We start from the raw sequence: 13095 nt of genomic DNA, 5'->3' as shown, positions 1-13095 counted from the left end.
AACACTGGGAAGACTGAGGTAAGAGGATAGCTGTAAATCTGAGGCCAACTTGGGCTACGTAGTGAGCTCCAGGCCAGACTGCACTGTAGAGTAAGGCCCTGTCTCAAAGTAAATTTAATGAGAGTTTCAAAACAGTGAAAAGCATTTGGGACCTAGGCACAGTAGATGAAGTAGGAGGTTTACAAATTCTAGGCCAGGTTAAGCTATAGTCAGACTCTCTCTCAAAAAGCCAAATAAACAAACAAACAAAAAACCTGAAAGCACTGGGGATATAGTTCAGGGCAGAGCACTTTGTCCATTGTGCTTGAATCCCAAGCACTGCAATAACAAACAAACAAACAAACAAACAAACAAACAAACAAAGCAGAGCTGGAGAGATGGCTCAGCAACCAGGAGTGACAGTATTACAGAAAAGCCCAGCCGGGGTTGAGTCTAAGCAACCCAAGTTGGCTCACAACCATCTGTAACTCAGAAGATCAAACTCCCTTTTCTGGCCTCTGAGGGCACCAGGAAAGCACATGCTACCCAGACAAATATTCAGGCAAATCCCCTCCCCTCATAGGAATGAATGAATGAATGAATGAATAACTACCCACGGGCGGTGGTTCATGTCCATATTCCCATCACTGATGTGGAGTCAGGGTTAGCTCAAGAACATCCTTGGCTGCATAGTTCAAGGTCAGCTTGAGCTACACTAGGCCCTCCCTGAGAACAAAGAGAGGAGGGAGGTAGAGGTGGAAGAAATTCACACAAGTAAAGTTTTAGTTAGTTGGGGCTGGAAAGATGGCTCAGTGTTGGTAAAAGCACTGGCTGCTCTCCTAGGTTCAATCCCCGGCACCCACACGGTGACTAACCATCCAGAACGCTATCCCAAGGGATCTGACACCCTATGTTGGCCTCCATGTGCACTGCATGTCATTGGGCACAAACACAGACAGGCAAGACACTTATGCGCATAGATTTTCTAAAAAGTTACTCAAAGACTAGAAAACAGTATCCCAGGATTAAAAGTTCCCTACTCCAAATATTCACGTCAGCTCTTTTTCTTCTAAGAAAAGAAAAGAAAAGAAATTGTTCTAACTAAATATAATTACAAACTAAATACAACTGCTCTGGTTCAAAGAACCCAAACACCTTTGGTGATGTCAAGGCAGGATAGGCATCTTGTTTATTAATACTGTTTTTAAATACTACAATCAATGGTTGTTTTCTTTTGTTTTTTTTAGGGAGAACAAATGTGAAATCTGTTTTTCTTTATCAAAGCAAGAAGAAATTCTCAATTAAACTAGTGGGGTATTTTAAAGTTATCTTTGTATAAAATGCTAAGCTTATCCTGCAAAAAACAACATAAAACCACTTTAAACACTGAGTAGTGAAAAAATAAAAACGTAAGGAATTTTTTTTAACTTTGGAAATAAGGCTAACTTGCCCTCTGTAACCTGGGAACTCGCAGGACCTCTGCTGAGTCACAGGCAGGGGGATGGCAGAGCAGGAAAGGGTAGGTTTGTGTGCATGTGGAAGGGCCACAGAGGGGACAGAGAACATGGGCAAGGGGGACGAGAGTGAGCACTCAGTGGGGTGGCAAGCAGGGCACCTGTACCAGTGGAAGACTACCTCAGCACACTTCCAGCAGGGCACAGGAATTTGAGCCCTTCTCCCTACACAGCTAGAGCTTCTCAAAAACACAGTCTCCAAACTACATAACTCCGGCTAGAAACTCCACAGTGGGTCAGCTCCAGCAACTACCTATAGAATGCCTTATTATTTAAGTCACTTTTATTTTTAATGCCAGTAGAGTATCTGAAATCTAAAATCTCTAAAATACAAACTTCTGAAGCACTGACATGGTGCTGCAATTGGAAAATTCCATGCCTGGCATCATGTGACAAATCTTAGATAAAACCCAGGCACACTTGAAAAGCTATACAGTTGCCTTCAGGCTATGAACAAAGGGTATGAAGTATACACACTTCATAAAGGTAAAAACTTCATAAAGTTCACCTGTAGGCTTGGGTTTCATCCCTTACTAAATATAAGTAAATATATGAAAAGGTGGAAAATCTGAAACCCAAAATGTGTCTGATCCCAATAATTTCAGACAAGGGATATTCAACCTGAATTATATTTGATTCTTTAGGATTAAGGAATTTATTTTTAAAACCATTCACAAATATGCATCCAACAGCAAGTTCACAACTGCCTAGAACCTGAGTTATATTGAGAGGGGACCCAATGCCTTCTTCTGATGTCTGTGGGCACCTGAGTGCATGTGGTAAACACACTTTGTACATAAACTCACACAGGCAGGCACACACACACAAATCTTTCTATCTGAAAATCAAGCATGGTACTGTTAGAAGGCAACCAGAACCAGTGTACCGACGACCACCTCGGTCCTTCTGGGCGTGTGATCCTCCTGGAGACACTCAAGATCTGTCACACATTCCACTGACTCAGAACTCAGGACTGTTACATTAGCAATCAAGTTCGGAGAGTAAACACCAGGCACAGCTTTCTGTGCTTCTTTTGATAGCTACTTACGTGCACATGGGTATAAGGAATGGTGCTAGCTAATAATAATACTGCTAAAATGCCTGGCATCATGCTAAGGTCTTGCGTGGCTCACCCCATGACATCCTCACATTAGATAACAGATCCCATAGTCGTCTGTATTTATAGTCACTGAAACCAAATCAGAGAGGCTGAGGGACTTGCCTTAGCTCACAGAGACTGACAACCAGGGAAGACTGGTTGACCAGACTCTTTGCTCTACTTTTAACGCACCAGCCAGAAACCACCTCACATAGCAAGGGATCGCATTAACACCTATGTAAAAATGTCCATACTTTGAAAGTAGTTAGCTTTTTAACTAGCATGAGGGAGAAAAGCATAAGCAAGTACACAGGTGAAGTAAATCAACAGAAATCTTACCCATGGGATCTATGTCTATTACAGACATAGTAAGGATAAGAAAGTTCACCCACCACACTGATTTAAAACCGTGACTTGGGCTTGGTGTAATACGCCTGTACTCTCTGCACTTACAAGTCTGAGCAAGAGGATCACAAGTTCAATACCAGTCTGGTGTGTCCCAAACAAACAAAAACTTGTATGCATTTTTCCAAAAGAAGAGCAATTAAACATGAATGATTAACTACCCTCACTACACTATATCAGCAACTTTAGCCAAGTCCACAAAAGTCCAGTTCTCAGACTGTCTCCAATCCCTGTCAGCCCACTCGAATACTGCTCTGTTCCTGTGGCTGTAACAAATTCTTATGAAATGAAGCACCCTGTTAACAAAGATAGGCTTAAATACAGACGGTATCATGAGGCTAGAGCTAAGAATGAAGTAAGTTCCAGCAAGGAAATAAAAGAGACTTCAAGTATGCAGAATCAGGATTTTTAAAATTAGGTCATTTCTGACTGAAACACAAAGTTGTGACAAGCAGCAATCTGGGTGCTCATACACAAACAGTATGGGCAGGTGATGTCCTTACATGAGAAGCATATCAAAGAATTCTGTGAAAATGGTCTGTCCAGATATTCCTCCCTCCGAAGCAACAGCAAATCTGGGAAACAGACACAAGACAGGCACCACTCTGCAGAGATGTTTCCAGAAAAAAACAGCACCTTGGATGAGGGAGGATTCCTGTCACAGAGAGCTTTACAGAATGGAAACCTCCCGCTGTCCCGCTGAGCCTGCCCCAAGAGGAACACTCCAAGTCGGCAAGCTCGCTCTCAATGCCGTCTAAGAGCACGTCCATCCTATTAGTTAGCAAAGTGAAAAGGGGCAAGTAGGAACACTATGAACATGCAGAATGCAAAAAGGGGTTCGTGAAGATCACTGCAAGGTCAAACATTAACAGAACCTTCCAATACTCAAAACCATGTGCTAGACCTCAATGGAGCTGCTGGTTATTCAGGAAGAGGGAGTCCAAAAAGGCTGAAAAGGAGAGGGAAAGACAACTGTTCCAGGGACATCATGCTTGAATGCTTGCAAAATGCTTCCGTTGCAGGGCAAGGAGCGCCGGATGGATGGGGTCGGCAGACAGGGCTTCAACTTTCCAGTCTACGATCATTTACCAGGTCTGAACCAAAGCATCAAGGAACCTGTGCCCAGGCCTCATTGTTTTCCATCTGTGAGTTGAGAACAACAGCACAGATCCTGTCACTGTTTGTTGCTGAGGAATTAGGGGATAACATACACAACAGTGATTTGGAAAGCAACATGCAATTGTCCCAAACATTAAGGTACTAAACAGGAATTACAGTTATCCGCACTGTCAGTTAACTCTCTAGGAAGTTAACAGACTCCAGACTTGTTTCAGCTTAGGTCTGTTTGCAAAAGGAGAACGGGAACAGTCCATCCAGGAAGTGCTTGGGCTTCTGTTCTCTTTATAGTGAGTTCATAAATTTTTGCCCTGGGATAGGTCCACACACGAAGTAGAATCCTGAAACTAAAGCCCAATCCTCAGGAGACTACATCCCTGCTCAATTACTTTCTTATTTAATAAACCCGTTAGCAGCAGCACCAATTCCGTACCAGAAAGTCTGCCCTCAAAGGAGATACAAAAGGTACTCACTACCCTTTAAAAGTATAGCCCCTAGGGTTACGGGCTCTCTCCCTCTGGCTATGTTCAGGGTCTCCAATACAACCCTTGAAGTCCCTATGCAGCCCAGGCTACTTTCCAATCCAAGATCCTCCTGCCTCAGCCTTATGAGTGCAGTGATTAAACAGGAGAATTCTTCAATGCCTGGCCTTTAATCATCTTTTAAAGCAAATCCAAAAGACTCAGATGGTATTCTATTCCCAGTATGTGCTGCAGTACAGATGAAAACATTTTACAAACTAGAACAGAAGATTCTAGTTTTACTTAGTTGAGACTCAGCTCTTTTTTACAGACCACTCATCAAGCAAAACAGTTACTTTGCTACACAGATTGCAGAAGAATCTGTCCTCACCAATAACCATAACAGCTTAGAGAACTGAAGCTATCACCAAGCACAAACTATACCATCTGAGCAAGAAAACTCAAGTCCCACTGAAGGACAATGAATGATTAACAAGGAGACTGGTTTTGGTTTCAAGAGCTGCACAGGCAGACCGGCCATTACAGGAAACTGTACTAATGCTGACAAAGTTAAACTGTTTACAGAAACTAGGAAGCTGTCCCCTGTTCCTCCCACTGTCACACACCCTGTCCTGTCCTCTGTGGCCAGTGTTGCTTATACTGCTCAACTCTAACTGTAAACTGAACTGCGAGACTGGTAGGCGGTGACTCCCAGGCACTGGTTAGTCTGACTGTCGCCAGCTGTATCATACCCAGCCAGTCCTCCACCCAGCCAGCCTCACCTAGACAGTGAGCCACATTACCGAATGTCCTCGCCACCCTCAGCTGAGAAGCTTTACAAGGGACAACATGTCTTACAAGCACAGTGGTAGGCTTCCATGACTGATGCCAAGGTCAAGTACACGGAGCTAAAGGACCACTCCTTCCAGATCACCTGCATGTGCCAGCTACAGCCAGAAAGCCGCATGACATCCGGACAAGGTGAAGCTGAGGGTTTTCTCTTCCACATAAGCTAGCTAGTTTCCCACAACAGAAACTAAGCAGAAGGGAAATGTCTGACATGAAGAATTTTGAGAAACATCCTATTAGCACCCAAAATTACAGCTAGCAAACGCAATCACTTCCATCATCTCTGTCTGAAAACCAAGGGCACTCACTCATCTTCAGCCAAATGTAAGATGTGACAGGCTCTCTAAAAATGCTGTTTTTCTCATTTCGATTTCCATGAAGTCTAATATAATCAACCACAGGTTGATAGGAAACTTTTAAAAGTATTTAATCACTGAGGAGAGGAGCACATGTCACAGCTTGAGTGTGGAGGGTCACAAACATTCATACATTCATTTCTAGGAAATCTAATATCTTATGACATCCATGGTCACTAAGCCTACATGCAGGCAAAAAAACATACATTAAAGAAGAAAAAAAAAAAAAAAAAGCCTAGGGGGCTGGAGAGATGGCTCAGCGGTTAAGAGCACTGACTGCTTTTCCAGAGGTCCTGAGTTCAATTCCTAGCAACCACATGGTGGCTCACAACCATCTGTAATGGGATCTGATGCCCTCTTCTGGTGTGTCTGAAGACAGCTATAGTGTACTTATATAAACAATAAATAAAATCTTTAAAAACAAAAAAAAGCCAAAATACATACATACATACATACATACATACATACAAACAATATAATACAATATTCATTGCTCCAAATACAGAAAGATCTAATGGACACATGTAGCCCAGAAAAACCATGGCAGAAGAACTATATAAAGAGAGCTAGGGAAGTGGAAAGTCAGGCCACACGGGAATTAAGAGGTTATAGGCTTTGTGCAGCTGCCTATCAATTACACTGTTGAAATCATGGGTAAGCAGACTGGAGCCTTTACCAACAACAAGAGGTATGTTCACTCGTTCTCCAGGCAGAGGAAACCATCAGAGCTCTCTGAGTAATTCCATGCTTTTTCAGTGAGACTACTTCTGAAGTTTATGAGAGACAATGAACGAAGGGAACGAGCACTCCAAACCTTACAGAAGAGAAGGCAGCACCTGGGTTCCGTTCTATGAGGAGAAGGCGCTGACAGTGACTTCAAGGGAGAGTTTAAACAAGCAATGTGCTTTCTCAGTGCCAACACTACTGCCCATTCAAAAACAGTCAAGTACCCAGCATAGCCCGGCACTGCAGACGGTGCTGAACACTCTCAGGGTAGGACAATCCTTGCTCTGGTTTACAAGCAGATTTCAGCTTTATTCTCGTCTTGTGCTTCTACTTTTTTATCAGAGGAAAAAGGTATTTCTGGAACCTGCCTTTCCCTGGAGTCGATAGCATTCTTCTACTGAAACATTAGCTGACTCAAGTCAAGAACACAGGCCTTTCTCCTGAGTGGGTCTGTTTATTCTTGAATAAAACATATATACACAAGGGGCTGGAGAGATGGCTCAGAAGTTAAGAGCACTGACTGTTCTTCCAGAGGTCCTGAGTTCAATTCCCAGCAACCACATGATGGTTCACAACCATCTGCAATGGGATCCGGTGCCCTCTTCTGGTGTGTCTGAAGAGAGCGATGGTGTACTCACAATATGAAATAAATAAATAAATCTTTAAAAAAAAAAACAAAACTGCTCCCTTGCCACACAGACCTTAATATGAGACTAAGATATGAATTCAAAGACTAAACATCTGTCCGTGGCATCCAAACTTCAAGTAAGTAGGCTTGAAACAAACAGAGAAGTTTCTTTCCCAAAGGGAACTGTCAGGTCCACGGCTGTTCCTTTATCCATCCAGGGTGTAGTGACTGCTTACTGTGGAGCTAGCTGTTTTCTCCCTGGCCTCGGAAGATAAACATCTGAGAAAACAGTGGAAAGTGTGTCTACTGAGAAAAGAAACCAAGAAGGCTAAGAAGCTGCCCTTAAACAGGAGACAGGAGAGGAAAGCAAGGGAAGGGGATAGGTGGAGAGCGAGCGAGTCCACAGAGAATACAATGACGACAGGGACAAAGGTCAAAGCTAGCCAGACATCTGGTGACTCCGTGTCATTGATCAAGTTAAATTCACACTTTCTGATATGCAGAGCTGCCAGACACCCAATATGGGAATTTGACATGATATATATATATATATATATATATATATATATATATACACACACACACACACACACACACACACACACACACATATACATACATACATACATACATACATGAGCTGTACCAGCCAGCACATAATGTATGATACACTAAGGAACATAAGACATGGGTTTAGCAAAGAAGAGATCATAAACCTTTCTTGTAACTTTTCTATTCTAACAGCCTAGACTAATAATCCTGGAGGCAGACTGCACCAAGGAAGGCTGGTGGCTGTACACCTCTGTCTAGCCACACCCATGAGGATCCCTTGAATGTTTGTGACATCACCAAACAATTTCCTAAGCAGTTTTACTTTTAACTGTCGCTCTACTTCAATTATATCACAGGCAAGCGCTTCGGATCTGAACTATCTCTGAACTGCAAACAGCCGCACTGCTACTGCTGATGGACCCTTTCTGGTCTTCGGCAAAAAGAACCAAATACAATCAAAGTGCTCACAATGAAATTATCAAACATTTGATTAAAAAGTCCATCTCAATTCTTGTTTTCATATCTGTTTTTTAAGTCAGGGCCTTGCTGTGTCACCCAGGCTGGCCCGGAACCTGTGATCCTTCTGCTTCTGGTTTTCAAGGAGCTAAGGTTACAGGCATGAGCCACCACCGACCAGGTCATGTTTATATCTTTAACCCTGGGCTCCATCCCACTTTCCTACTCTTTCTTCAATGGTGTGTAACAGCTACAAAGTATCTTAGAATCTTTCTTAAGATAAAGGAGGGAAACAAATGAAAATTATTTTCCATGTGGAGCAAGAGCACAAAATAGTACTGTGTTTCTTATAAAGAGTTCAGTCTCTCAGCTAGCCACAGGGGAACTCGTGTCTATAATCTCAGCACATAGGAGGGAGAGAAAGGAGGGTTACTGTAAGTTTAAGGCTAGCCTGGTCTACATAGAAAGAAAAAAAAAGTTTCTCTCTATAGCAAACTCATCTGTGTCACTGAGTAAGTGGCTCAAAGGCTAACTGGCATGTATGAACAATCACTCTCATGCACCCGACTTCCATTCTAAAGAGTCAAAGGCCATCACTACAGGAACATGGCTGCTATAGTTGTAAGAAAAATATATTTTTTAAAGAGAACAAAATTAGAATGACCAGGGAAAAGTCATTACGACCTTACTTTCTAACCAGTAAAATGGCTTTATTACATCTATAGAGTTGACCTTATTTTTTAACCTTGCTTAGAAAAAGGTACACACAGCAAACCAAGTATCCGAGGTTACAGTTTTGAATCGATACTTTACACTGTGCTAAACCAGACATTGCTAAATGTCCTTAAATAAAAGCACCCTTCAGGGCTAGGGTGGCTCAGCAGGTAAAACACTTGCCACCAAGCCTGAGGACCTGAGTTTAATGCCCAGAACCCACATGCTAGAGGGGAACCGACTCCCACAAGCTGTCCTCTGATGTTTGCACATGTGCTGCATGCATGTGCCCACACACACACACACACACACACACACACATAAATGAAAAGGCATATAAATAAAAATATATAAATAAAACCACGTTTTGGAGAAGCGAATGTCTTACCAGCTGGAATTCCCGGCGCCGATCATAGGCGTTCTGTATGCCGCTGTCCTCCCATAAGGCTCTGATAGCAGGAAGATACTGCAAAAATACTCGGGTCTCCACCATCCCCTGGGCAGCCATGGGGGCGCGGGTATCAAAGGCCATCAACTTGTCTCCGTGGAGCTGGTTTTTGTTGTCTCCCCAGGGAATATGAAGTTTCTCTCGGGCATCTACCAGCACCCTCATACCTTTGTTTAAAAGAAAAAAAAAAAAACAACTGTGTTTGGAAGAGTCATGAAGATACCATCAGAAGCTTTGGCCTCAGGGTTATCCAGTATTGGTTCCTTAATTTTTAGCTATTAGAGAAGCCTCACTTCTAAAATGGAGACCAGAATCAAAACAAAACCTTCATCTTCTCAGGGTTTTAAAAAACAAGTGTTCACTGTCTCAAGACCAGAAGTCTTGGAAAAGTAAATGTTAATAACAAAATCACTTTGGGAAGGATTTTAATACGCTACGATTCATAAAAATCATTTCTGGAGTAGATGGCAGTCAAAACCAGAGACAGAAGAAAATAAATAATGTTGCCTAGCCTGAAGCCAGGCTAAAGCCAGCCTGGCCGCGCTAAGGACGGTTTACTGTGTGCAGTCATAGTCCTTCAGCTCCTTACCAACACTGTCTTCTAGGACGCACTTAACCTCATCGCTTCCCCAGACCAAGCTTCAAATCAGTGCAGTCCCACACTGGCTTTAGTCACCTAAAAGGAAACCCGACCATCCAAGACCGAGGCTTCAACTTACAGAGGTTAGCTCAAACTCCACGCTCCCCTGGCTAAACTGTTCCTTCTGTCATCGGGAAGTCATTTCTTTGGATACTCGAAAAAATTGTTATGTTTTCATTTTTCTGACCATGCCAATTGAAGAAGATAAGATGCCTAGTTAGACTTAAACTTGATCACACAATAATGCTCAAAGTAATTCTTAGGCCCAGTGTGTATGGAAAGACAGGTGATTTACCTCACCAGTGACTACGAGAGTCTGTTCATTAACATAATGCTTTAAGTTCAACTGTATCAGAATACAAAGGTACCTTCAATTAAGGTCTGGCAAGGTACGGTTTACAGCTTCCAAGGAGACTTTAATTAGTTCTGTGCTGAACATTAAGGCAGACTAAACATAATCATCCTTTTCAGCTTAACTGCAAAGGTACAAGGGTAAGGGCAAGCCATGGACTGTGAGCTCCTGGCCTCGCCCTCTCCCCTCACTGCCGGGCACAGCATCTTCTCTAGTTTTTCCCTACTTGAAACACTGCAGAGAGGAGGACGGGACCCATGAGGGAGTTTGCTTATGTACTTCTTGAACAACAACAAAAAAACACGCTTAAAAAAAAAAAGTCACACAACTCCTTGAAAAGACCTACAATCTTAAAGTTTGCTTCCAAGCCCTAACTCCTGAACCACTTTGAAATCAGCTGCTGTGCCGCTTCTGCCAACTTCTCTCATGTAGAAAATACTTGACAGTAAAGACAAAAAAATAAAAGTGATTCTTTTAAACGACAAAAATAAAAGTCACCTCCAAACTTATTTGAACACTAAGGAATAAAGCCTTTGGGTGGTTTTCACTTAGGAAAAGTACTTAAAATACTGTCCAACAGGATTTGTAAAGCCCACCATCCAACACAACACATAGTCCCCTGCCTCTAACTTCTCTTGGACGGTCTCCTATGACTTTTAAGCCAAAGGGTCTTTATACTTAAACATAAATTCATTTAAGCATTAGAAATGATGCTGTTTTTCTCCTGTCCTGAGTTATTAAGCAAAAAAAAAAAAAAAAAAGTGTGCAACATGTTGAACTGTGATTACAAACATCCTGTAGCAACGAGCCGATAAAACCACTCGCGCTATTTTTTTTAATAGACTTTCCTGATGCCACTAAAGGCGAGTTTCATATTCTTGCCCCAAAAGGCTCTGGAGGCTGTCACTCTATGTCCTTGACAAGAGTCTCAGGGTTAAAAAAAAAAAAAAAGTTTCCTCATTACAACCGTTCCAGAACTTGCTTAAGTCAAGAGGTGGCCTAGAAAGCCCAGAGCTGTAAGGGTAACAGACTTGGTTACTAGGGTCACCCACCAGGGACGGGCACATAAGGGAAGAAGGATAGGGGGTGTAGGACCTGGGGCTACTGGTGGGTGATCTTGCCTGGAGTGCAGGGAGGACACTAGTTGCCCCGCTGTCCCTAGTCACCGCGCTTGCCGCACTTCCCTCTCGGAGGGGGCGAGGCCAGCCGCGGAGTGCGGGGCCGACCGTGACCCTCACCGGGGTAGCACGGGGGCACAGCGGGGCGTCCCAGATCGAAGGGATCAGGGCACCAGGGAGCACAGGACGGTGTCCAAGGCGCGCCCACCCGATCGCCCATGCGATCTGGTCGGGTTCGGTCTCCTCAGACTTGGGACCGGAGGGTGAGGGCGGTGCCCGGCCCGGCTCCCCAGGGGTCCCCGAGCCCCGCCGCGCCCCGCACCTTTGATCACGTTGCTGTAGATGGTGGGGCGGAATTCCTCGCGCGCGCGCTGGTCGAAGTCCTGGCCGTGGATGATCCGCATCTGCTTCAGGAAGGTGGACTTGCCGCTCTCGCCCGCGCCCAGCAGCAGGATCTTCACTAGCCGCTTCACGTAGGTCTTCTCCCGCGACAGGCATTTGTCGATCTCCTTGGACTTGCGCTGCTGCTCGGCCTCGCCGTTCGTCAGCACGCAGCCCGGGAAGCACACGGACAGCACGGAGCGCGACGGCAGGAAGTCCGCCATCTTGCCGCCGCCGCCGCCTCGGCGGGCCCCTGCGGCTCCTCCACCTCCTCCTCCGGCAGCGGGCGGCTCCGGCAGGGCGGCTGGAGGGCGGGGAGCGCAGCGGCGGCCCGAGCGCGCCCGGGGAGGGAGGGAACCCGACGACTGACTCGCCAGGGCGGGCCGCGCCGGCCGGGGGAGGGTGGGAGGGAAGGAGGGCGGGCCCGGGGAGGGGCGGCGGCCCTCTGGGCGTGCGCGCGCCCGCTGCCCGCCGGGTACGCGCACGCAGGCACGCAGCGCGGAGGTGGGAGAGGGAGGCGCGGCGGGAGTCACGCGCTCGCTGTGCAGGCTGCGGCCCGGAGCGCGCGCGGAGAGCGGCGGAGCCCGGGGTCACGTGGGCCGGGCCGGGAGCGCGCGCCTGCGGATCCAGAGTTTCTGTTTCCCTTTAGTTGCCGCCGCTTCCCGGAGCCCGGAGGCGAGTAAGCAAAGCCCATCGGAGCCCTTACCGTTAGGGCATCCTCATCTCACTGCCCTTTCCCATCGTTACTCGCCCGCCGCTTGCTGTCACCTCCACTCGACCTATTTTGAGACCATTGGCTGGGACATCCCCGCACCGACCAGTGCAAACCTTCCTCCGTTACATTTTGCCTTTTTTTTTTTTTTTAAACTCTTGAGACAATATCCCTGCTGCTCAGGTTGACTTAAATTTGTGACAGTCGTCTTGTCTCAACCTCCCTGTCCACTCGTGGTATTACGGGCAGGCAAGGGCTTTACTTCAAGCTCCTGCATTTAATTAGCAGCGACCTCCTCCCACCCACCCCCGCCCCTTGCCATTCTAACCATCCCGAATCTAGAAGGATAAGTAAATGTCAGATGTGGTTATTGATCAACACCTGTCCCTAGGAGCTCAGGGTACTGTTTGAAGGGAGTTGGGGTTAATGTTTTTGTGAGATGTGCCAGGAAGGTCGCCGGCGGCTGGCTCACTAATGTGGATGGATTCCCATACGAGTTGCATTTGTGACTTGGGTAATGCCTGCTGAGATCAGTAGATGGAGGAGAGGGTGAGGTCATGTTGAAAATCCCCCTAAACCGGACACTATG

At 45.5% G+C, this 13095-nt stretch overlaps 1 protein-coding gene across 2 annotated transcripts in view; it reads right to left on the bottom strand.

Annotated features, from left to right (window-relative positions):
• Gna13 (G protein subunit alpha 13) overlaps positions 1-12155 on the bottom strand; it is a 39601-nt gene extending 27446 nt beyond the window's left edge. The window contains exons 1-2 of one of the 2 annotated variants that reach the window (XM_028761264.1): positions 11736-12155; positions 9244-9470 (exon numbers count right to left, since the gene is read on the bottom strand). In XM_028761264.1, the coding sequence (XP_028617097.1) occupies positions 9244-9470; positions 11736-12018 (510 nt within the window). In that variant the 5' untranslated portion in view covers positions 12019-12155. The remainder of the gene's footprint in view (positions 1-9243; positions 9471-11735) is intronic. The other variant, XM_028761262.1, reaches the window with a different exon arrangement.
• Between the last annotated feature and the right edge of the window lie 940 nt (positions 12156-13095).

This window comes from Grammomys surdaster, unplaced genomic scaffold, assembly GCF_004785775.1.
Source record: "Grammomys surdaster isolate TR1022 unplaced genomic scaffold, NIH_TR_1.0 126906, whole genome shotgun sequence".
Lineage (NCBI taxonomy): Eukaryota > Metazoa > Chordata > Mammalia > Rodentia > Muridae > Grammomys > Grammomys surdaster.
Note: the sequence above shows the minus strand (reverse complement) of the source record. Positions and strands in the feature narration are given on the sequence as shown.